This window comes from Alosa pseudoharengus, unplaced genomic scaffold (assembly GCF_046254945.1).
Source record: "Alosa pseudoharengus isolate Yale_2024_CS ecotype anadromous, Long Island Sound unplaced genomic scaffold, YU_APseudo_1.1 YU_APseudo_1.1_scf_1, whole genome shotgun sequence".
Lineage (NCBI taxonomy): Eukaryota > Metazoa > Chordata > Actinopteri > Clupeiformes > Clupeidae > Alosa > Alosa pseudoharengus.
Window position 1 is genome coordinate 55,533,237 of NW_027468564.1, and position 25,749 is coordinate 55,558,985.

Below are 25,749 nucleotides of genomic sequence, written 5' to 3' on the forward strand. Positions count from 1 at the left end.
TATTAGATTAACCTCATAGCATTTTGCACCATCCGTTTAAACATTGTTAAACATTACTGCTGATTATGACCGCAAACAAAAATGTTCAAAAAAGATATTTGACAAGCTGGGTGAAATGATAATTTATTGTTTTTATTTCAAGACAAAAGTTGCATGAAAGTATTTTGTCTGATGATACTTTTTGCCTATTATACTACAGGTATACAATTCAAAAAGAGGAAAAGAAGGTTGCTGCAAATGTTGCACTTTGGCTTGTGTTGAAAACCCATAAGTAACCATTTGTTGTTCCACATTCTGCTCCTACAAAAAAGCAATTCTGTTTCTTTTTCTGAGTGATAATGGTGAAAACTGCTGTGGTTACACTAGTAAACACATCCAAATGAACAACGGCTTCAAATATAAACAAAATAAAAAAAGTGTCCTGAACAAGTTTTTTTTTTTTTTTTAACGGAATATACTGTACATATCTGTAGTACTGTCAGTTTCTGAAAAATGGATAACCAACAATAAATTGTTGGAAGTAATGCTTATGGGTGTCAGTTAATCCTGGAAGTGATCCAGTAGAAAAAAACCAAAACATACCATGTAATTTCAGGGATACAAATCTTACAATTCTGTAGCATCTTTAAAACAATGCTCCGCGGAGAGTGAATTTCACCAATTATCTCCAGGTATGATTACCTGGTACAGGTAGGAATCTGCTACCAAAATAACCTGGCTAATTACACCACCAACAGAGGACAATAAAACAAGACATTAAAATTAGCTTTATGCCTACCTATTTCCAATGCATGACAATCAGAGGGGAAAGGTTTTTCAGATGTTCTGTGACCATCCACTGGAGTGGGTAGCAAGACAAGTGCTAACGTGCTAAAATAGACCACTGATCCGGCATCAGTTAATGAACACAAATGATCAAGACTAATAGTATTCCCATCCTACGGCAACTCATGTCTTCTCGACAAGTGCTTTCCGATTACTAGGTGAGAAACGACATACTCTAGCCATGATGGTGAGGAAAGAGTGAGCTATCCAATGCTAAAATGGATGTGTCCTTCCCCCAGCCTCGTAGTCCATTTAGGATTTCACTATAATGGCTCATAATTACCAGTCTTAACAAGTCGACACACTCACAAGTGCTCTGAAACCAACAAAGAAAAGGAACGTAATGGGAATCCGCTCTCCGCTGGCGCGAGGCGGAGACGGAGGACGAGCGGCCTCGTCAGTCACACATGGCGCTCTTGGTGCGCTTGCCGTGTAGCGACACCCCGGAGCCGAGCGTGTGGCCGTTGCACATGGCGTGGGTGTCGGCCAGCCCGGCGTCCGCCTCGGGCAGCTCCTCCTCGATCTCGTGCAGGCGCGTCATGGTGCGGTCGATGGTGGCGATGGTGACCAGGTTGAAGTCGTGCATGCTGACCAGATGCAGCAGGAAGTTGCGGCACAGGTTGCGGCGGATGATGTGTGGGCCGCAGGTGTCCACAAACAGCATGATGGCCTGGGGCATCTGGTTGTCCGCTATGAAGCTGCTCAGGGGAGAATGCAGATGAGAACAGTTCAAATTCATGCTACGTCACTACATAAAACCACAAGGCAACTCATTCGGACTCATAATAAGCCAGGTCTTACAAGCCTTTCTAGAGGAGTTTTGATGAACACAGCAGGGTTATACTATACACAGAGTTATACAAACACAGCAGGGTTACACTATATCTGCAATGGCAAAGCAATCACATTACTTGGCTTTGCCAAGACACCATGTCAATTTTGAGAGAATAGCCTTTTAAAGTAGGACTGACAGCCCAGTTTTGTGATGCTATTACTGGAAAACCAACAGCTAACCCACCAGAGGGGTATTTCACAAAGGCAGAATTAAGACATCCAAGATAAGTGATAAAGCGAGGTTTGACATAGCGTTGTCTGGTCATCCTAGCTCAACTCATTTCACTAACGCCAGGATCAGTAGGAGCGACTATGTCAAGCCAGGTGTAAGTAATTCAGGATGTGTGCGCGTTCTCGTTTCTGCCCCAAAGAACTCACGGTTGGAATAATAAAGACGCAGAAAATAGCGTCATTCTCACAAAGTGAACAGCCGCTTTTGATATAGACTAACAATGAAGTAAAGTTGTCCTTTTTGGAATGGGGAATCATGGCTATTTCTGTAAAACAGCAGGAGTAGGCGTGGTAGACCAACTGAATGCAAATTTACGTATGCACCCACGTGTGAGTGCTTCCTTGTCTCGGCACGCAACATCATTAAGAAAGCGCTTGCCACTGCAAAGATGCACATAGTATGATATACCTTATTATTATAGTTGAAAATACCTTCGAAAACTTGCCCCTCCACTTCCAATCAACTACAGTAGCTATTCATGAAACGTCTATCAATAAAATAAGCAAACAATGAGTACCTAGGCCTATGTTAATAATTATAAGGCTATCACAATTAAAATAATAACCATATGGTAGTAGGCAGACAATCTGTTTTGTTTTGCGAGCAAATACATTTAGCAAATAGTTTATAAATGGAATAAAGCTCTTTAAAAATGAGCACGGAGGTCTGATGTGAATGACAGCTAGCTGAACCAATGAGACAACATAATTACCATTAGAATTAACTTAGCTTGGCTGTTAGCCTGGTCGGGACCAGGCTAGGTGCAGAGAATAAATCCCCATGGTAACTTATGTGCCATCTCTTTTGTGAAACCAAGTCTAGGCTAAATTCATCCAGGATAACCAAAAAATCCCAGCTTAATCCCTTATCTAGGTTTTGTGAAATACCCCTCTGATAATGAAGTAAACAAAACAAACAAACAAACAAACAAACATGTACATTACCCATTTTTCATGACGTGGAGATTCCACAGCTTCATCACCTCCTTCTCCCCCTCGTTCACGTCCGTGAACTCCTCAATTTGCTGCAAGAGGAGCCCTTCCAGTTAGATTCACAATACAGACTGCCCACACATGTCCAACAGCCTCCTCCTCCTCTACATTATAACAGTCCCCAGGAGATGAGCATGGGTGTGTGTGTGTGTGTTGTTCACGTGCAGTGACATACTTACAGCCTCAGTGTAGCAACCCCTGTAAACATATTTAAACAACTCGCCCCTTACTCAGTGTTGATACTATGACAGGCAGAAACCATCAGTAGTCAGTAGAGTCGTAATATGAATAGTAAAACAGGGTTTAAAGACACTAATGTAGGCGGATGACTCGGGTGCATCCTCAGATGGCATGAGAGGGCGTCTGACCTGGGACTGACCCTCTGTTGTCCGTCACTATTTTTCACCGTACAAGGTGAAGTTCTTTCTATGAGAAATGTCAATAGACAAGCCAGTTGTTATTATTCATCCGTCACGGAGATACGCCCACACACCACCGTAACGTCACTTTTCAAAGCCACTTTTTTTTAAAGGGTCGCTGCGTTTGAGAGCAGCAGTGCTTTCCAAACCTTGACTTAACACAGAGTGTGGGCAACAATATGCCTGTGCCACTGTTCCTCTTTTTCCAGAGTGTGAGTAGTCGGAAAGGCAATGTAGAGCAGCTCCTTAATAGTGTGTGACACACGGTCATTTATTCAGTTGCTAGTTGCTTTTATTCAAAGCAGCTTGTAAGTAAGGTAGAGCACAGTGGAACTATAACAAAGTAGGAGAATAGGCCAGAAAGCCACTACCGTGGAAATATAAGCCCAATGCAAACTCAAACCATATTTACTTTCTGAGTTTCTCCAAAAAATGTGCTTTGGGAGGAAGTGGTCTTTTTTAAGAGCAAGATTGAGTTACGTGGTAGCGGAGGACCGCACACAGATTTGTTTACACAAGTAATGCAGAGAATTAGAGGAGAATTACACAGAGGAAAGAATGTACTTATTCCAAATATGTGGTTAAAAAAAGCTAAATGTGTAGCACCAAAGGGAAGCTTTGGGGAGCATTAAAGGCACAAAAATGTCATTTTGACTGGAGTGTGCCTTCATCAAAAGAAAAGCATAACCAAATTGGAGGGGAGAAGTGTGTTAGTGGTCGATCTCTGCCGCTGTGAGGCAACTGGTCGTCTCGCCCGTACCGTGATGGTCTTCTCTCGGAGCCACTCGGGGTCACGCTCGTCCTCGCTGTCCACGTCCATCTCCTGAGGCCGCAGCGGCATGCAGCTGTCGCTGTGGAAGTAGAGGCGGTTGTGGCCGCTCACGTAGGTGCGCTGCTGTTCCGGCTCGCCCTCCTCCGACTCCAGGAACTCTGACAGGCTGGGTTTGGTGCGCTTGGGTCTGTGGGCACAAATATTAACGCCGTGGGGTGAGAGGGTTTCACTGATCCAAGATCAGCTCATTAGTCATACTCCTTGAAGTGATACACATGGACATATCAAACTAGCCCCCAAAAGTGGATTAAGTGCCCACAAAAAAATATGGACCCTTCAGGAGTTTAGCATACATGTTATGTGCACCAAGATGTTTGATTTGATTTGTAGCAACTTTGCTAGACAGTGGAGAGTTAACACCAATCCACAGTCATGACAAATGTACCCAAGAGTACACTTAATGGAGAGAAGAGCTTACTACACCAGTATCAGGTTGTTCAGTGATCCCGTGCTGATATGGGCTGGAACTCCCAAAGTTAGAGAGATGATTTAACCCGACGCGTGCTTGAGCGGAGTGTGGGCTCACCTGCATACCAAGATGTGTGTAACCGCTGTTCTCTTGACCGGGCCGTTGCGGCTGAAGGCGAAGCCTGGCTGACTGTGGATGTCCTGGGGGTTGCCCACGTATGAGCCGTCATAGCACTCGTTTATCGACACGTCTATCCGGGCTCCCTTTGGGTGAGGCTGGACAGTGAAGCACAGACAAGTCATCTTTAAACAAGCATGTGCCGCACACAACAACAGCTTTAGAGTCTGTCTCATCAGAACAAGGCAGAACAACAGTATTAGAGTCTGTCTCATCAGAACAGCAGTATTAGAGTCGGTCTCATCAGAACAGCAGTATTAGAGTCAGCCTCATCAGAACAACAGCTTTAGAGTCTGTCTCATCAGAACAAGGCAGAACAACAGTATAAGAGCCTGTCTCATCAGAACAGCAGTATTAGAGTCTGTCTCATCAGAACAGCAGTATTAGAGTCTGTCTCATCAGAACAAGGCAGAACAACAGTATTAGAGTCTTGTCTCATCAGAACAGCAGTATTAGAGTCTGTCTCATCAGAACAGCAGTATTAGAGTCTGTCTCATCAGAACAAGGCAGAACAACAGTATTAGAGTATGTCTCATCAGAACAACAGTAATAGAGTCTGCCTCATCAGAACAAGTCAGAACAGTACAATTTGCACTCAACAAGATTTGGCAATGCCTATGGCTGTAGAGGGACATGTTTATTTGTTATAGTGTTGTCACAATACCAAAATTAATGTTTCGATACCGATACCAAGTCAAGAATTGCGATTTGGATACTTCTTCGATACTTTTTAAAAAATGTATTTGAGTTGGGGGTCCCACCACCTTGATATCATCATCAGTAATATTGAATATGCTGTAGTGTGATCATTCACACCAGTGGCCATCCCAGATTCTGCTTGACTCTCTCCACACAAACACACATGGAAAATGATGGCTTATGTCATATTTCATATATTCTGCATAATTACTAGTAAATATATTTAGCAATTTGAAAACTATTCTAAAACTATAACTATTACACTTATCTTTAATGTGGTGTGTAGGTCTAATTGAGTGCACATTGGTGATGTGTAGGTGTAATTGAGTGCCTGTCACTTTAAGAGATACATGAGTGTAACTGACCTTGTCTCACGGTTTTAGTCTAATGAATAAAAGTTGCACATAGCGCATAAGGATATGTGGATGCAATTAATTATGTTCTGTATGTCATTAGATAAAATAAATGTTCCAAAAATGTACAAGTCGAAGAAAATCTTTCTGGGATCATAGAAGAGATAAGTGTCTTGCAATGTTCCTTAATGATTTTAGCGAGCACTATTGTCAAACGTGACCTGAGCTAGCGGGATAGTTAGCAAGGATCTCTCTTCAGATGTAAAAGTTTGCCATGGTTGCTTAGCCTATTTCTAAATTACATTGAACCCAAATAGTAGGCCTAAATGACCAAAATCCCACAGCTTAGGTAGGTTAGCAACACAAACTTGAGAGATGCAAGTGATATTAGCCTGTTATTATGTGTTACCATAGCATCACTTGAACTAGCAGCCATCTCTCAGTGTTTATAGCACGACAGCTGCGCTTACGTGCGTGTGAGGAGAAAAGACGCACAGCCACAGGTTAGGGGAGGAGGCCTTGTGCACACGCATGTTACTTCAAAAGAACACGGTCATTCTCAAAAGTATCGATACTAATAAAATTAGGCATTGTGACATTTTTAATTTCAGGGTATTGCGATACTTTTGTAGTATCGGTGCACCGTGCAACACTAATTTGTTAGAGCAGGCACACACACACACACACACACACACACACACACACACACACACACTCAACACACACACTCAACACACACACACAGCAGAAGACTGTGTGGTGGTAATGTGCTAGAGCGGGCTCCTGCTGTGGCCCTGCTGTGAGCGGCTCTGCTTCTCACCACGTAGTTGAAGATGAAGCGGCTGTGGGAGAGCTTGAGGTGCTTGAGCAGGCTGTAGAGCTTGCGGCAGTTGAGGGTGCACCAGGGGCAGTGCAGGTCGTCCCGCGCCTCCGTCTGCTGACGAGTGTTGTTGTTGTACAGGAACTGCACACACAGACACAACATACAGGGCGGCTTTCATCCAGTGACACAACGCACTAATCGAATACACTCAAATCAACCATCTACCATCATTACTGCCTTCATAGTCTGCTTTAAGACATAACGAGGGAATGTTCACGATAATTGTTTGGTATTTGAAGCATCGTGGAGTTAATGTGGCTTTAAAAGCATTGTATTCTTATATCCCATGGAGACATATGTGTATACACATATACCAATCAGAAATATAATGAGTAATTTTAGTCATAAATTAAATGTAAATTGTAATTCAGACTGCCAGATGAGAAATGTTGTTCCTTAAACAGTAGAAACCACTTGTGACTCATTCGGAGTGCCTAGGCAAGCCCAAGCAGGAAAATTGCCCTCCTGATTCCTACCTGATAAAATATGCGCAGTTTCTGTCGCGGCTCACACACAGACTGCTCTCGCCTCGTCTGGATGCTGGTGCTGACCGAGTCCTTAACGGCTGATACACACAAACACATACACATTACTGACCATTAACAAAACACTTAAGGAGCGTCCAGTTATACACAGTATTACATTTAACATTTACATTTCTTCATTTAGAAGAGGCTTCTAGCCAAAGTGACTTACAGTACATTTGACAATTCTATTACAAGGGCCAGTCTCCCCAGAGCAACTCTGGTTTAAGTGCCTTGCTCAAGGGCACAACAGTGGAAGCCGGGAATTGAACCCACAACTTTTCAGACTGCAAGCTAGCCCAGCTGAACGCTTCCATCGGCCGATTGTATGGACAAGTATGTTTCCTAGAGTCACTGAGGTTAAATACTGATGATTATACCATAATAAAATTTCACTTTACTTTTCGTTACCCAACAATAACACAAACACTGGCAGTTACTTCCTGGTCACAGCCAATTCTCTGCAAATCTACAGATGTGATTGTCCTGTAGACGTTGCAAAGTGGTGTGATGGGTGCAGGACCACATGAGCTGGCTGGAGTGGCTCTTACCCAGGGGTGCGGATCGGAGCGTGCTGGGCCTGCTCTCGGCAGCGCTGGTGTCCGAGTTGCGCGTGGACAGCGGCTTGGCCACGGGCGCGGTGGACGGGTCGTTGGGGTCGCCTGTCCAGCGGAGGGTGAACTGCAGTGTGGGGCCCTGAGAGAACGTCTCAAACGGGGGCAACCTCTACAAAGCCAGTCAACACACACACACACACACACACGATCAACAGCTATTTACACTTTCAATCTTTATATAAATATGTATATTTCAGCTGCATGCATGTAGACAAATCAGTCCTCTGCAGCCCCACTGACCTTCCCATCTAGGATGGTCTCCCATGTGGCTCTCTTCTTGCTCACAGGACAGTCCTCCACCTGCTGCATGGACACCTCGTACTCCCCATCCAGCAGCTGCAGCCGTCTGCACGCGCACAGCCAAGGAAATACAGTCTTAAGGCTCATTCACACCAAGAACGATAACGATAACTATAACCATAACGATAAAAGCGTTCACACTGACGAAACGATAAACAAAGTCTCTCCTTGTGTTAATGAATGTGACAGCTAAAATTTGATGGGTTCTGATTGGCTATTAGCTTTTTATCGTTCTCAAAATTGATCTGAAAGTGATCCCCAACAATATCGTTATTCATGTCGTTATCGTTATAGTTTGTGTGTGAACGTCGTCATTCATATTAACGAGAACAATATTTGTTTATAGTTATCATTATCGTTATGGTTCTTGGTGTGAATGACCCTTTAAAGCCAATTTACACCAAAGGTTCACCACGAGAACAACATCCTATAAACCAGCAACTTGCTGCAACACACATTCTAAAAAACTGTGGATCCAAAACAGTGCAACAACTCGCAACATTTCCATAGTTAGCCAGCAAAGTTAACCAAATAGCTGATAAGCCAACAGTCTGTAAAATGTGCCTTTTTTTTTTTTACCTTTACTAGCATACCCGTTTTGACTGATGTTGTGCAGACACCGATCTTCCTCAAAACCGAGTTTAAGTATTTCTCTACCTCTCCTATAACAAAAACTCTGACCAGACGCCTCTGCTGGTCTGACTGAATTATGTCATAAACGCAGTGAGGTAAAAGTGTTCTAAAACCTTGCAACTGCGATTTGATGATGAATCATTTGCGATGGCTTCCAACAGCTGACAATGACATGCAATGTTTAATTCAAACGGCTACAACTCGTCTTTACAGTCTGAATGCACTCGCCTTAAGCTCCCCTACTTGGTGTGTTAGAGCAATGAACCTCCCCATCCCACAAACGCACACACACACACACACACACACACTGCAGCAGAGTTCTTTCTGAATTGAATGCACTAGTGCAACTAAGTACAGGCCATAAAATCCAGCTCATTGCCTCTTCTTCCTCAAGTTGTTGTCTTTGTTAGCAAGTATATGAACTGACAGTTCACCTCAAGTACCCCCCACTGTTGTGGAGCAGCTACCCTTCAGCTATGCTGTTTATGGAAGCTTTGCTTATTCCATTCTAGCTAGTCTCATTGTGGAGTAGCAGTCTGAAATCATGCATACCTGTTCTTGTCAAAAACAGTCATCTGTGCAACAAACGTCTCGGTGGCCTCGCCTTCATCTCTGTGGGAAGAGTTCCTCTTTTTTCTGCCTGGAACCTCCTCCTTCACATCTACCACAGGAGACACATACATACATGGCACAGTTACCAGGAGGAGGCCAACGCATACATGCTCCATTACTGTAAATCAAGGATAATCCTACCACAGTATCTGGTTCCAACTCCAATCTGAGCACTTAAAGGGCCAATGTGTAAGTGCCCTATAAAGGAGATGACTGGGTTTATGCATGCATAGATGATGTCAGGAGATCAAAATCAATTACCATTTAGGCTTTCTGATATTCTGATGAGTCATTCCCTCCCTACTATCCTAAAAATGTCCATCTAGGCTTCACCCCAAACCCTGCTATGCTTGAGAGAATATTCTTACTTATTCTTAATTCAATCACCTGTATTTTAAGATACCAGTACATGAAAACCTTGACTGAGATGACAATTCCATGCCTAGCTGGAATCCAGTTAAATCTTAGAAATGAAATTAAAACAGTATGTTTACATGAGCCAAGTAAAAAAAAAGATTCCATTCATTCCATCATATCCTGGCATTCTAGCATATCCGATTATGGGATGTGCCGTAAAAATTGTTGGAAACAATATAAATAGTTAGAAACAATATAAATGGTTGTTTACATCTCAATTCCCATCATGAATAGCCCAACCAAACAATCAGTGCATAGTTACTGTGCAGTAGGACTCATAGGAGAATATCTTAGTGGACTAGTACAGGTCTAGTCATGTGCATAGTTACTGTGTTGTAGGACTCATAGGAGAATATCTTAGTGGACTAGTACAGGTCTAGTCATGTGCATAGTTACTGTGTTGTAGGACTCATAGGAGAATATCTTAGTGGACTAGTACAGGTCTAGTCATGTGCATAGTTACTGTGTTGTAGGACTCATAGGAGAATATCTTAGTGGACTAGTACAGGTCTAGTCATGTGCATTCATGTACAGCACATATACCCACAGCCAGACACAACACACAGCTGTGACGGTGGACTGACCCATGTTCTCGTCGGTCTCTCCGTTGACCAGGCTGTTGGAGTCCCTTTTGCCGGCTCTCGACACCCTAAACAGGAGGGAGTAGGACTTCACCATGTGGCTGTTGCTGGGCTCAAACTCGTTGCTGGAGACCAGTAGGGAGGGGAAGGCACCCGGCTTGGTTTGGCTGAGATCAGGGTTCAAAGGCACCTGCTTTTTACCCGTAGGCACTTGCTTCACTGGGCAGCTGACATCCTGACAGGGCAGTGTGAGCAACAGTGAGATGGTTAGGACACATGGTGTAGTGTTAGGACGCATGGCGCAGAGAATTAGGACACATGGTGTAGTGTTAGGACGCATGGCGCAGTGAATTAGGACACATGGTGTAGTGTTAGGACGCATGGCGCAGTGGGTTAGGACACATGGTGTAGTGTTAGGACGCATGGCGCAGTGAATTAGGACACATGGTGTAGTGTTAGGACGCATGGCGCAGTGAATTAGGACACATGGTGTAGTGTTAGGACGCATGGCGCAGTGGGTTAGGACACATGGTGTAGTGGGTTAGGACACATGGTGTAGTGTTAGGACGCATGGCGCAGTGAATTAGGACACATGGTGTAGTGTTAGGACGCATGGCGCAGTGAATTAGGACACATGGTGTAGTGTTAGGACGCATGGCGCAGTGGGTTAGGACACATGGTGTAGTGTTAGGACGCATGGCGCAGTGAATTAGGACACATGGTATAGTGTTAGGACGCATGGCGCAGTGGGTTGGGACACATGGTGTAGTGTTAGGACGCATGGCGCAGTGGGTTAGGACACATGGTGTAGTGTTAGGACGCATGGCGCAGTGAATTAGGACACATGGTGTAGTGTTAGGACGCATGGCGCAGTGAATTAGGACACATGGTGTAGTGTTAGGACGCATGGCGCAGTGAATTAGGACACATGGTGTAGTGTTAGGACGCATGGCGCAGTGAATTAGGACACATGGTGTAGTGTTAGGACGCATGGCGCAGTGGGTTAGGACACATGGTGTAGTGTTAGGACGCATGGCGCAGTGGGTTAGGACACATGGTGTAGTGTTAGGACGCATGGCGCAGTGAATTAGGACACATGGTGTAGTGTTAGGACGCATGGCGCAGTGAATTAGGACACATGGTGTAGTGTTAGGACGCATGGCGCAGTGGGTTAGGACACATGGTGTAGTGTTAGGACGCATGGCGCAGTGGGTTGGGACACATGGCACAGAGAGTTAGGATACATGGTGGTGCACACAATCACTGATTAAAGAAAAGAAAAAAGCTGCACTGTTATTAAAGCAATGCTATGGTTTTGACTTCCTAAAATACCACAGTACCAAGGCACTGAGTCATGCTCATGTGTGGGAAGGAAGGAAGGATTCCAGGAGGTCATGTAGGTACCTTTCGTTTTTTATGGCAGACTTTGACGAGTAGCACCTCCAGAGACACTGAGTTTTGCTCGTTTTCTGAGTTTTGGCATGGCTTGTCTACAACAAATCAAATGAGATATATTGTTAGGTTGTCAAACCCGTGCCAAAAGATGCATTTAGGACGCCATCTATTAGCTACATTGGGACTATGGAGCTACATCATGTCACTACGTACCGTTCTTATGAAAGAATCCAGTAAATGTGAGCTGTAGGTGTGATGCCAAGCTGAGGAATGAGAGCAGAGTGACGTGAGTGACCTGAATCACACACTCATCAACAGTTGATTTATAAATATCAACGGATCATCAACAATATTGTGCAAGACATTTTTTTCACCATTCACCCACATCACCCACCCTGTGTTAAGTAACCCTTCCCCCACATTTACATGATTATCTTAGGCTTTCTGATGGGTGATCAGCTGTCTATAATTTTAAAGGGGTCTGTACATTCTAAGCACCCTGTAATTAAAGCTTAGCTGCTCAAAATCCCACATTTTCACAGAGTGAGCTAAAAACCTATGGGCCAGGCCTCTCTGTGACACACACTTCAGTACTCAGAGTGTGATTCATATTTGATTAGACAACATGACACTTCGGCCATTTGTAGCTGGCTGTGTTAAATTATATTTGTGCTTTAAGGTCCTTACTTGTGTGAGTCCTGCTCTCCTTTCATGGCTTGCACTCTGGGTAGCATGTCATCCACTTTGAAGGACTTTCTACTCACCAGAACCACACAAAACAAAGCACTAAGTCATGTGTGTGGCACTTGTTTAAGAGGAAACATAAACAATAAAAGCCTCAAAGCACAGAATAAATCGATCCATGAAAACAGAGTTAAAGCCTGCCATACCGCCTTGCATTTGTTCTGGAGTTTCTGTGAGTCATGAAGGTGAGTGTCCTATGCAGAAGTATAGGCTGAATGGGACAAAACACATTTGCATCAAAGTCCAGCTGTAGTTTGATGGTTACTGTACACTCAATCATCAACCACAACATCTGTAAGTGTACAGTTGTGCTCATAAGTTTACATACCCTGTACAATACAGGCTAAAGTGGACTCAAAAGAGGAATAATAAAAAATAAAAAAAACATCTTTTGGAAATTGAAATCTTCACATACCCTTCACCATCTCATGATTGGCATGGGATACATTCCATAAGATCATCTCTCAATGCAAATCAAACCAGCTATTAGGCTAATTGAAATAAAACCATGCCAATCTCTAGGTATGGTGAAGGGTATATGATGATGTGGGGCTATTTTAATTCCAAAGGCCAAGGGAACTTTATCAGGATGCATAGCATCCTGGATCCATGAAATAACTGGCCTTTAAAAATAATAATTTATTAATAATAATAAAAATGTATACTTATGACCCCAGTATTATAATGAAGAACATGTATTTATTTACGATACATTATTCATTAACAAAGAAAAATGGTGTCCTTAATGATTGGATTTTCCCTCATTTTTTTAATTAAGACATAAGATTTCCAAAAGATAATTTTTTCCTCTTTTTCCTCAACTTTAGCATAGGGTATGTAAACTTATGAGCACAACTATAACTGCTAATTTCCAAAACATACACAGAAGGGTCTGTCTACAGTGTGTGTGTGTTCGTTTGTTTGTTTGTTTGTTTGTTTGTTTGTTTGTGTGTGTGTGTGTGTGTGTGTGTGTGTGTGTGTGGTGGAGGGGGGCGGAAATTAGACATGTGTTATGTTGCTACTGTGAAATGATTACAATGACAAGCAATTATTTGTGTCTGCATACTGCAAAAAGAATTCAAACGTTAGAGCAATCAACATTTTTTTTTCTTTTTTCAAAAACGACACAGGAGGATGACTATTGGGGTTTAAAACACTTATAAAACACTTACGGCGATAAGATTTCTTGTCCGAAGGAATCTGTATATTTGAGTTGGCTCTGGAAGCACAATAAAATCGGCTTGTTTGTTAATATCGGAATCTTTGTAATGCACCGAATACAAACCAGCTGGTGACCTGTCTGATAGGACAATTTAAACCTGAAGAGTTCATTTTGCATACTGATTATGTAAACTGACAAAACACTTTTCAGCAATCAACTGCCTTGCAATAACAAGTGCAAAATCTACATGTGTCATGGGGTTCTGATATTTGACACGTGTGGACATTCAAATCAATTTGGGGCTTTTGATTCGCAAAGCTGTGCATAACAAATGTCAAAAAGCAAACATGCATTGACAGATGACGTTGAGTACTCACTCTCAAAGGCCTGCAAGAACAACTCATGGTCGGCTTGAATTTGTTCCATCTTGGGCTTCTTCGCTGCGTTCATCACGGCCGCAGAGGTCGGGTACATAACGCCGTTTGTTTTACAGTTTCCAGAGTTGCTCATAACTTGACCCGAATACTTTTGAGGAGCCATCCGACTATATAAAACAACTTACAACACGTAGCCGGCTATCACAAAAGTCCTTTCAAAACAAAGGACACAAATAACGTTATTGGCTTTAATATCCACTGAGCTCTTTGTAGCGGGCTAGCGGGCTAACTCGACTGGTCTTGAAAAAAACAACAGATGCCCACTACTTTTAAAGAGCTACCTTAATAAATAACAGCTATTGATAATAGCGAATACATCGGTACAATACACAATTCCCATAGCTAGGTTAACAGTCTGCCAGGTTACCTATCGACCAGCTAGCAAGCTAGCTAGCGAAATAATCTGCTAACGTTAACCATCAGCTTGCCGATGGCTTGCTAACCAAGTGTAGCGGGCTCCAAGAGTGAATCTTGAAAACGGTGGTTGGCTGGGTGTGCAGGAGAGCCGTCAGATCATTCCTACCTTCAAATGAAACATTCCCAAAATGTTATTGTGGTTGTCAGAATAAACTCAAGTTCGTCATTTTCAGAAACAAATATATTAGTGGTATATTCAAGGGATTCCCAAAAAACTATTGTGAAAGAACACCGATGGACTTTCTCTGTCTGAGCATTTTTGGCATACGCCCATCCCCTAAAATTGTCCAATAGAAAATGCAATGAGCCCATTCCGTGTTGTTATTGGTTCGATATATTTAGGGTGATGTGAAAGTAGGTTTGGTAGAGGACGCAATTTGCCGCCAATAATGTTTTGGTCCATATGTTTATGATCCGTCCTGCGCATAGAAATGTGTGAAGTTCTATTTTGTTTGAAATGTCTGAAGTGCTTGTACTGTGAACCTGTAAAAGACAAAGCTGATGAAACTCGTGACAATTTAAACAGCTATGATATATTTTTTTTCTTTCCGATAAAAAACGTAGACATATACCCAATCAATTCATTTATTACTATAATTATTAATAATTACCTTTCATCATATCAAAATAAAACAGTGAGACTTCTGTGACTGAAGTGGTGGTGTTGCAGCTCACATTTGCCATGGGTCAGTGCCAATGCGCCATGCAAGGTTTCAAGACGGAACGTTAATCGTGGGACACCGGAAGTCGAATACATCACAACTTTCACACGCGTGTGTTTCTCCAATGAAGCTAGTCAAGGTGTACGCAGTGCGTATTTAGTGAAAAAACAAAGTAATTTATCAAACTGTACGTATTTATTGATTGACACCATTACACAGTGTTGACATTGACGTGGAAGAATGGCTGAACTAGTTCAACGGCGAATAGAGGAGAGGATTCCTGAGCTTGAGCAGCTGGAAAGAGTTGGACTGTTCACCAAAAAGGAAATCAAGTATGTGTAGAAAGTTTCATTGTAATGCACATTTTGCTCAAGTTATCTGTCAGGCAAATGTCGGGTGGAATAGCCGGACTGTCTGCCTATAAACAAAGGCACCGCGGTTTAATTTTATTTTGCTTTTGAGATTTACCTGGCTTAATTTGATACAATATTGTACTGAAATGTTACTGATCATACTGTAAGCTAACGCATACGCGTGGAAGGTTGTCTTAACTTAGCATAACATTTCTCGCAGGTCTATGTTGAAGAGGACCACTGCTCTAGAATACAAACTACACAGAAGGGACATTGCTAAAGAGGACTTCATTGCATACATTCAGGTGTGGTTTCAAAGGCATGCATTTGGTTCTCATTCAGTCATTTCATTGTCGTCCCTTACACAGGCTTTGGATGAGATCTATAAAATAACTTGGTACGATTGTCCATTGATCTTGGCCTTTGTTGTAACACTATCACACTGAATATCTTGGACCAATAATATCGTTGATCTCTTTTCAGTATGAAATCAACGTGCTGGAACTTATCAAGAAGAGACGAACAGTAAGTGTTAGGGGCCAATATACTCTGTAGACCTTGTTAGAATAATGTGTTTTCTTCATAGAGTTTATGTAAAGTATTTCACAGGTGTGGGGTCACTTACCTGTTCTTTAATACTGCTCCCTAGAACATTGGATACCATTTCAAGAGGGATGACATTGAGTTCCCCATCATGCATAGAGTCAACAACACATTCCGGAGAGCTACGTCTAAGTGGCAGGTCAGAAACTCTTTGATGAATAAACATATGACAATAGTATTAGTCTACTAGGGTGCATACATAGTAAAAGTGAATGGTTTCTGTGTTTGAAAATTGGGATTGGTCTGTCTGTTGATTCTTCCTATTCAGTTGTAATGTTATTTTAGGAAACCATTGGTCTGTGTGTTGAGTAATGTTAACAAGTAGAGGTATGGAAGTATATGAAGTGTATGATAGTAGCTGTAAAAGTGTTATCAGACATGTACTCTTAATGGCCCTCATAGCTTAAAAATGGAGATCATATATACATACAGCTTTGTTTGTGTGCTTGATTCATCATCAAAGTTGCACAGGAAACCTTAAATATCATTACAAGTTAACAAAAGGTCCACTTCAACATGGGTAAAAAAGACCCCAGTTATTATTTCTATATTATTTCTCTTTCAGGAAGATGTCCAGTTGTGGCTGTCCCATGTAGCCTTTTGTAAGAAGTGGGTAAGTAAACTTCTCTCACTGTGTAAGATCTCTGCAAAGTGGATAACACACAGGCCTATCTGTGGACCTGAATGGATAACACACAGGCATATCTGTGGACCTGAATGTAATGTACATCCTTTGGTTTCTCTCTCCAGTCCACTAAGGGTGAACTGAGCAAAGTCTTCTCGTCCATGCTTGCTGTCCACCCAGACAAACCAGGTACTTCACGTGTGGTGTTCTGTTTAAGCATGTATTTTAAAATTGAACACTTAATTAGTTACTTATGCTGCTTTCGAGATGTCTCGTAAATCATCGTACACTCACCCGTACAACATGTACCAATGAGTGGCTTTAGGAACGCCTTTCTCTCGAGCCACGAGGGGCATTAGCAGGAGGCTAGTCATTGTTATTGTTTTGTGCTACATGTAGCCTCTAGCTAAACGGCTGGAAAACAAATTGTTACATTGTATTGCAGGCACAGCAAGACCGTGCAATGCATGAATTGGTGACTGGATTGAAGCAGCAATGTAATCTAGTGTGTAAGAGCATTACATCAACTTTAACATGACCAACACAGTACATATGCAAAAAAATACATGTCATCTCATCTCAACTATGGGCGCAGCCATGTTTGTTGTAAGGTCGTACGTCCACCTCGGGGTACCCTCAAGTACTCCGAGGTAAAGTGGGCGTGTCTGCCCAAAATGCCGCAAGAAAGCTGGGTAATTTACACTTTCCAACTCGGGCGGCGGATTTACGAGACATTTACGAGACATCTCGAAAGCAGCATTAGTTGTTTTTTGACTCGAAGGCAGCAACGTTGGTAGGATTTTTCTCAATCATTATATGTGTAGTACCTTTGGCAGTTTCCAAATAGCATACGAATTGAATGCATCCTATACATGTCCACTACACCGTCTGTGTGAAGCCGTCATTGAAACAGACCCAATCTGACCTCCACTCTGAACCCCCCCTCCTCCTCTCCTCCTCCAGCCCTGTGGGTCATGGCTGCCAAGTGTGAGATGGAGGACAGGGGCTCGTCAGAGAGTGCGCGCCACCTGTTCCTGCGAGCTCTACGCTTCCACCCCGACAGCAAGAAGGTCTACCAGGAGGTAAGGAGCTGGCTGGGCATGGCTAACCCTAATGCAACTGATTTATCTGTGTGGCGCAAATTCACCTGCAAACTATACACCTTCCCTCATTTGGATGCCCATCTTCTATTTGGCTAAAGTGCTTCATATAAATGTACAACTAAACTAGACATGTATTTAATACATACAAAATGTTACTAGTCAAGACTAAGTAATGCAAGCCATTTCGAAATTTTGCTTTATTGAAATTATTCAATGCTATATTAAATCCACACCAAAGACACCAACAATCAATATATTTCTCCAAAGCCTTTACATTTTTTACGTTTCATTTGGTTTATGGACTCTTAGATGGTCGTGGAATAGATTGTTAAAACATTAATTTGTCGAGATTAACAGTCTTGTAAGCGGAACTAAAGTTTCCCAGATAGCGTTGTGGTACAACAAAGGACCAACAACTTCCTGCCTTCATGGGATAATTGCGTCACGTTCAGGTTAATTTGCATAATTTGCGTATCACCCAACTTCTTGTCGTGCCAGAGCTGCTGCTTAAACAACCATGCTGCCTTCTCCGAGATGCTTTGCGAAGGCGTGAACTTTGCCTCACTGTCATCCATAGCAAATGAATGGGATCCATGTGTAGCAGTGGATGCGAACGCTCCATGTTGGTGGATCAGCACTGTAAGGGTTGGTTTCCCAGACACAGATCAGGCCTGGTCTTAGACTAAACAAGAGCTTCAATGAAGAGATTTTAGTCTACGACCAGGGCTAGTCAAACCAAGAAACCAGCCCTGAGGGTTTATGGGATATCTTTAAATAAACCCTCCAGATTGGCTGCTCCAGAATTGGTGCATGACTCTGAGACTAGAATTAGTAGCTGACTTGATCAAACATGTCTGGTAATGGAATGGGTTGCCTACACTGCAGCAAAGAAAATATGGATGCTTATTTGGGTGAGTCATAATAGAACAAATTCATATTATTTGTTCAGTGGATGCTTCTAGGGGCATTTGAGATGCAGCGCTTGTAATGAATGACTTGAACAAGCATTGATTTGTGCCAGTAGTTGTTGCTGCCGCAGCGGTCTGACTGTTAGTGTGTCTGAGCAGTAATTCTGACTGTTAGTGTGTCTGAGCAGTAATTCTGACTGTTTGTGTGTCCGGGCAGTAATTCTGACTGTTTGTGTGTCTGGGCAGTAATTCTGACTGTTTGTGTGTACATACAGTATTTCCGTATGGAGCTGATGCATGCGGAGAAGCTGAGGAAGCAGCAGGAGGAGTTGGAGAAGGCCAAGATGGACGTGGTGAGCTCAGACAATAGGGCACCCCGTGAGGGTCGGCATTGCTATTGCAGACCTCAGGTCCCGATATGGACTCAAGGCTGAATCATTGAATAATGTATTGGGACATTATAAGATGTTTAAAGGCACTTATGACCTAGTCGTGGTAATGTGAAGGTGATTATTGAAGTCTCTGCTCTGTGTTCTCTCTCTCTTGCTCTCTCTCTCTCTCCTCAGGGGGAGTATGAGTTCTCACAAGAGATTCTCAGTGGCAAGCTGGCCGAGGTGGTGTACAGAGACGCCACTCAGAAGATCACAGGTGATTTTTTTTCTCACAGTCTCGTCCAGTTGAGGCTGAGTATTTGTGCGTGGTCCTGATGCAGTGAGTTCTGTGCTGAGACTGATGCTGATGCTAATGTGGGTCTCTCCACAGGAGCGGAGTTCATCCTGTCCCTCCTGCAGATCGCCTCCATATTTGACTTCACCAAAGACCTCCAGGCCACCATCCTCCAAGAGTGAGATTTGACTTACTGTTTAAAACTGCTGTTTTATCAAAATCCATTTGATTCAGTTCCAAATTCATAAGAATGTCAAAGGCCAGAATGATGTTTAATTGCAGTGAGATTGGAAGGGCAATGAATTCAATTGGGTGATTATTAATTGACAAGTACCATCAAACCAAGATGCCAATTTCTCATCATTTTCAATTCAATATAAATATAAAATTCAATTTTTTATTTTTTATCACATACTGTACAAAAACAGGGTTTCAAAAAAACACCAGCATATTACAGCACACAGCTAATTCAACACAACTGATAATTGTTCTTATTGTACAAAGTAAATGTCAACAGGACAATTACAGGCCATTTGAACATTTGCTCCTGTAGGCTGCAGAGCCAGCACACAGACAACTCGGTGACGTGGGACTTCATGGCCAAGCGTGAGCTGGAAGTGATGGTGACACCGGAGCTTCAGACGGCCAAAGGCAAAGCCTCCGATACTGACCGCAAGGAGGAGCGGTGCTGCGCCGTCTACGAGGAGGGCGTTAAGAACCTTAACACGGGTAGGAACCACCACACCCATATTGGTTAAGTTGAGGAACCTTAACACGGGTAGGAACCACCACACCCATATTGGTTAAGTTAAGTTGAGGAACCTTAACATGAGTAGGATCCACCACACCCACATTGGTTAAGTTAAGGAACCTTAACTCATTGAATGCCAAGCTGTTTTCGGAAGCTTTGTCCTAGAGTGCCAGCAATCTAGACCATTGTTGATGATTTTTGTACAGCCACAGCATATTCTGTGTTATAGCTATGAACACATACAATGGCTCGTCTAAAAGGTGAGACTTTAAGCTCTCAGTGGGGGCAAACCGTGTATTTCTACACGCCTCTGTTCCTGAGAAATCCCAAGCTAAACAGTGGCTAGTTTTCATCAAAATCGCTGTTTTTTTCTAGAAATGGAGATATAACGTCTTTCATGAAATATGTACTGCCTGTAAACTTTCCGGGAAGTGATCAGCGAGACCTGGCGAGACTGCCACCTAGTGATAGACCCACAAAAATGGCCTGGTTTTGACCTGACGTGCATGCGTCACTGATTTGACCCAAAGCGGCAACCGAGTTATGATAAAATGTCCAGATAAAATGTCCAGATTGTGCGTTTTCATGAGTTTTCGATCGTCATATATTTCATTTCCATTCATCACAGAGTTCCCAAAATCCCAAAATCACATAAACACACGTTAGAGTGTCTAGTTTCGTAATTTAACAAAAAGCTAAAAACGTAATATTACGTTTTTGGCACTCAACGCATGGGAAGGAAAAACGTAATATTACGTTTTTGGCACTCAATGAGTTAACATGAGTAGGATCCACCACACCCACATTGGTTAAGTTAAGTTAAGGAACCTTAACATGAATAGGATCCACACCCACATCTGACTTGCTGGCAGGCAGCACTGCTGTGCATGACAGACTCTGGTCTGCTCAAATCACCCTCTCAAATTCCTCCTAATGAAAAGGAGCTTAGTAGGAATCATGGCAACTTCCAGTTTCTTCTCAACCAACATTATGAGCAGAACAAAATATGACGCATACCCCAGAACTGTGTCTCGCACAGAGCATGTCACAATATGCTTTCAATAAAAGAACGTCTCTTTGATTAGCTATGACCGGCCACAAACGTGCGTGCTTGTTACACAACTCTCTGTCTCTCTCTCTCTCTCTCTGGGTCACAGAGGCCATGTGGACGTGCTACGCCAACTTCTGTCTGGACAGATACAAGAGGAAAACTAACGTCCAGGAGCTGAAGGACAAGGTAAGTGCTCCGTATTTAATTATGTATGGATTAGTTTGTCTTTTATAAGGCTGCACATAGAGCAGTTTGGGTCTAGAGGGGACCCGGCCCTGGAGTTATGGAGGGCCGATGGCTCATGGGACTGATGTGTTAATAACGTGTGTGTGTGTGTGTGTGTGTGTGTGTGTGTGTGTGTGTGTGTGTGTGTGTGTGTGTGTGTGTGTGTGTCTGCAGAGAAGAGAGAGGCTACTGAAGGCACTGCAGGGGGCTCACCAGGCAGAGCTGCTCCCACAGACCCTCTACAAAACCTGGGTACGTGAAGAGAAGCAGTCCTTTGAGATGGGTTTGAAATGTGTCTACATGCGTGGATCAGTACTCAGGCCTCCTATAAGGTCTACTGCAGCAGATAACATCAACATTCATACATTTAGGTTATAATTAGGTGATATCAATGATCCCTTTGATTACAATGTGATTGTTGCGAGCACCGCACTCGACAGTTCTTACAAAAATGATCAAACTTGTTATGAAAATATCACACTTCTATTTAGTCCAGCTTGATGATGCTTTGTAACATGCAGGGACTGTATACAGTAAATAGAAATGTAAAATATGCATGGCGGTAATGAGACCTACATGCCTTAACCTCATCTTCTCCTCTGTGGTCAGTGAGACCTACATGCCTTAACTTCATCTTCTCTGCTCCTCTGTGGTCAAGCTCGAGGCCTCGCTGTCGTCAGGCGACGAAGAAGCCACCGCCCAGATTGCCACGGCAGCCACCCGACGCTTCAGCCAATCGCCGGAGACGTGGAGCCTGGCCCTGCAGACATTGGTGAAGCTGGGCAGCGCAGAGGCGGGCGGTCTATTCCAGGAAGCGCTCGGTCACGTGAATCCCAAGGTGGCTGCTTTTTGTCAGCGCCGTTCGCTAGCTCGTTGCCCGGCTTTTTAAAAGTGGGACACCTCCCTGAAACTCCAAGGCCTGCCCTAATTAAAACCCAGCTCCCCTGACATATTACCTCCTCTTAATGAGGAGCTCTCCAGCCCGACGGTGAACGGAGGAGACCTGGGGGTTGGGGCTGGGGGGGGGGGGGAGGAGGAGGAGGAGGAGGAGATAGGGAGAGCCCAAACGTATACATTTCCTGTGTGATACTATGAGTCAATCTGGGGGCTGTTTCACAGAACCTAGATAGCGGCGCCTTCCTTAGTGAGCTCCCCTCCCTGATATAGCAGAGGGAGGGGGAGACCTGGGAGGGGGGGGCACACATGAGGACGTGCTCAACCGTATGCATTCCTTGTACGTTACTGAGTCAGTCTGGATGGAAGTGTCGTCTAAATAAATAAACGTGAGAGCGGTGTAGCGAGGCTATGAGTGGGTCAGGGCCCCTTCGTCTGCGCCAGACGTCAGGTGAGTTCGCATTGTTTGGAGAGTTCTTTTCATAAGGCCACTCATGATTACAGGCAGCACAGGGCGGATTAGGAGCCCCCAGTTATGTAACACTTAACAGGGCACAAAAGAGCTGTTTATATGCCAATGCATGGAAAATCCCACACACAGACACAAACATACACACATGCATTACACACACAGACACAAATATATATATATATATATATATATATATATGGATGTGTGTATATAGAGCCTGGTGGTCTTGACAATATATATATATATATATATATATAATATATATATATATATATATATATATATTCCTTAGGCAGCCGTGGCCTACTGGTTAGCGCTTTCGGACTTGTAACCGGAGGGTTGCCGGTTCGAACCCCGACCAGTAGGCACTGCTGAAGTGCCCTTGAGCAAGGCACCTAACCCCTCACTGCTCCCCGAGCGCCGCTGTTGATGCAGGCAGCTCACTGCGCCTGGATTAGTGTGTGCTTCACCTCACTGTGTGTACACTGTGTGCTGTGTGTGTTTCACTAATTCACGGATTGGGATAAATGCAGAGACCTAATTTCCCTCACGGGATCAAAAGAGTATATATACTTAATACTTACTATATATATATATATATATATGAGTGTGTGTACACACTGAAGGAAGAACAGAGCAGGAACATGGAGCAGGACATGGTGGCTTTTAGGAGGCTTGTAGGAAGTGTGAGAAGTGTGAACAATGCTATGAGCTGGTCTCACCCTCCCTCTTTCCCTCCTCTCTCTCTCTCTCTCTGTCTGTCTGTCTGTGTTGCCCTCAGGAGAGCCTGCCTTTGTGGCTGCAGTGGATTCAGTGGAGCGAGTCCAACCGAAGTGCTGAGGAGACTGAGGCGCTGTTTCAGGTAAACCCCCCATCCCCCTTCACCAGCAGTGCACTTCAGTGTCACCCAGCAGGGGAAGGGAAAGCAGGGAAACAGGCACGAGTGAAGGCACCTGCACGTGTGTGAAGTCTGGGCTCCACGCCTGAGCAAACTATCAAGGTTAACCTGGTGTTTTGTTCCCCATCAACTGATCTGTGGCCAGTTTTTAAGTGTTTTCCTGTAAGTGTCGAGGTCAGGGCCAAGACGAGAACCGACCTGATTGTGTTACTATAAAGTCACCGGGGCAGCTGTCTGGCACTCTGCCATCTTTGTCCGGCACAAGGCTCGCAGCCCTAAAGAACCTGTGAACCCAGTGACGCTGTACCATCGAATCAATGTCCACTGCCCTGTGATGAAGCTGAACGTTCACTCATAACAAGGAGGGTTCATGTTTTTCCTCCCACAGAAGGGTCTATTGTCCCCTGTGCCAGATGTTTCTTCAGCAGTAAAAGAAAAGTACCTGGAATGGGCTTATAGAACAGGAGGGTACAAAAAAGCCCGAAAGACCTTCACAAGGTGTGTATACATTGTGTGAAAACATTTGTAAACAAGATCTTAACCTTTCAGGATTCTCAAATATTCTTAATAGGGACTAACTGATCTGTTTTTTTTTTTAGTTTGCATGAACATCGTCCCTTCACCAAGGCATTTTTCACCACCATGATCCAGATCGAGAAACAGCAGGTACGTTGACTGTTGGCAGGCTTGCAACCCGAACGCATCTGTGTGTGATTTCACAGGACACGGCTTAATGGTCATTGTCGAGCCGCACTCAAACGATTCACAGGATTGCATGCCCTTTTTTTCTCTTCTTTTGAGCCGGTGCCCTCTCTTTCAGGAAAGTTTAAAGATGAACAACGTGAGAGACTGCTACGAGCGAGCACTCAGGGAGTTCGGCTCCACGGACGATGGTAAGAGACTCTGCATCAAAGGGAATAAATGTCAAAGGGAGATGGATTTGCTGCAGTTGTGAATTTTCCACTTTTAAGTCTGCATCCATCTCATTACAGCAAGTCTCCCAGCAAGGGCCCACACACTTAAAATCTCTGCACGCACCGAGTCCCAGAAAGAACAACTAATCAAAAAGAGCCGGCATGAATTGGACACTAGCTAGAGTATCGAATCTTCACATGACCCATCCGTTTTGCCCAACCGTTTGTTCTTTTCTAGATCTGTGGATGGACTACATCAAAGAGGAGCGTGGGCCGCATGGGCAACCCGAGAATTGTGGGAAACTCCACTGGCGGGCGATGAAGGCTTTGGAGGGCGACAACGTGGAGCGCTTCATTACCCAGTACACCCTGCTGCAGACAGGCCACATCTAATGCCCCTACGAGTGGCACGTGTGGAAATTGGAGTTTGCTGACACATTCTTGCTGCTGTACTTCTACAGTGTTATGTTTTCAAGATGCTGATGTCTCCGAAGGTTTGAGGGACTTTGGAATTTCAACCATTTTGCATTTGTGACGTACAAGAGCATGTTTAACATTTTTATAGTGTTGTTGGAAATATACATTTATTAAGAATTTATTAGCAGATAACCATTTTTCCAGATTCATTCTTCTACTTAACACATCATGTTGTAGTGTTTCTGGAGCATTGCCATCCATACTTGATGTAACATTGTTTTGTGTTTCTGTTGTGCCATTTCTACTTTTGGAACACAGTTTCTATGCTATAAAACATGTATGGATGATCCTATGTTTGGAACACAGTGACTATGCTATAAAACATGACTGGATGATCTTTTCTTATGTGGTTTTAGGCTACAGTACACCAAACATCATCTTTACAGCTGAAACATTCATTTTGCTGTCATGTCAAGTAACAGTCAACAAACGTATATACATAAAAACATGAGGCCTTAGTTCTACTCAACTATCTGATTTACAATCCTTGACCGTTATTTTCTCCTGATGCATTTCCTCAGAGAAACCACTCTGACATTGTTTGGTCGGGAGCCATGTTGGTCTACGAGGGAAGAGTGTTTTTAATATGATCAACCCTCCTGCTGAATTATTGAGATGGAAATTAGCTTCCCTGGCTTTACACTAACAGACTT

At 43.5% G+C, this 25,749-nt stretch overlaps 2 protein-coding genes across 2 annotated transcripts; one reads left to right on the plus strand and one right to left on the minus strand.

Moving 5' to 3' along the window:
* Positions 1-111: 111 nt before the first annotated feature.
* Positions 112-14,734, minus strand: suz12b (SUZ12 polycomb repressive complex 2 subunit b). Its single transcript, XM_076293764.1, has 16 exons — positions 14,018-14,734; positions 13,651-13,697; positions 12,625-12,689; positions 12,422-12,490; positions 11,948-11,997; positions 11,744-11,829; positions 10,343-10,574; positions 9,282-9,390; positions 8,037-8,142; positions 7,731-7,905; positions 7,132-7,220; positions 6,593-6,736; positions 4,661-4,818; positions 4,063-4,261; positions 2,836-2,915; positions 112-1,523 (listed from the first exon to the last, which is right to left on the minus strand). Exons 1-16 carry the CDS (start codon positions 14,178-14,180, stop codon positions 1,223-1,225), a joined length of 2,073 nt encoding a protein of 690 aa, XP_076149879.1. The 5' UTR covers positions 14,181-14,734; the 3' UTR covers positions 112-1,222.
* Positions 14,735-15,240: 506 nt separating this feature from the next.
* Positions 15,241-25,388, plus strand: utp6 (UTP6 small subunit processome component). The gene is made up of 19 exons (XM_076293777.1): positions 15,241-15,488; positions 15,730-15,814; positions 15,993-16,034; positions 16,159-16,251; positions 16,678-16,725; positions 16,863-16,926; positions 17,701-17,819; positions 19,024-19,101; positions 19,315-19,396; positions 19,511-19,592; positions 19,968-20,143; positions 21,323-21,402; positions 21,616-21,693; positions 22,100-22,279; positions 23,589-23,669; positions 24,094-24,203; positions 24,305-24,371; positions 24,526-24,598; positions 24,858-25,388. Exons 1-19 carry the CDS (start codon positions 15,397-15,399, stop codon positions 25,010-25,012), a joined length of 1,785 nt encoding a protein of 594 aa, XP_076149892.1. The 5' UTR covers positions 15,241-15,396; the 3' UTR covers positions 25,013-25,388.
* Positions 25,389-25,749: the final 361 nt, after the last annotated feature.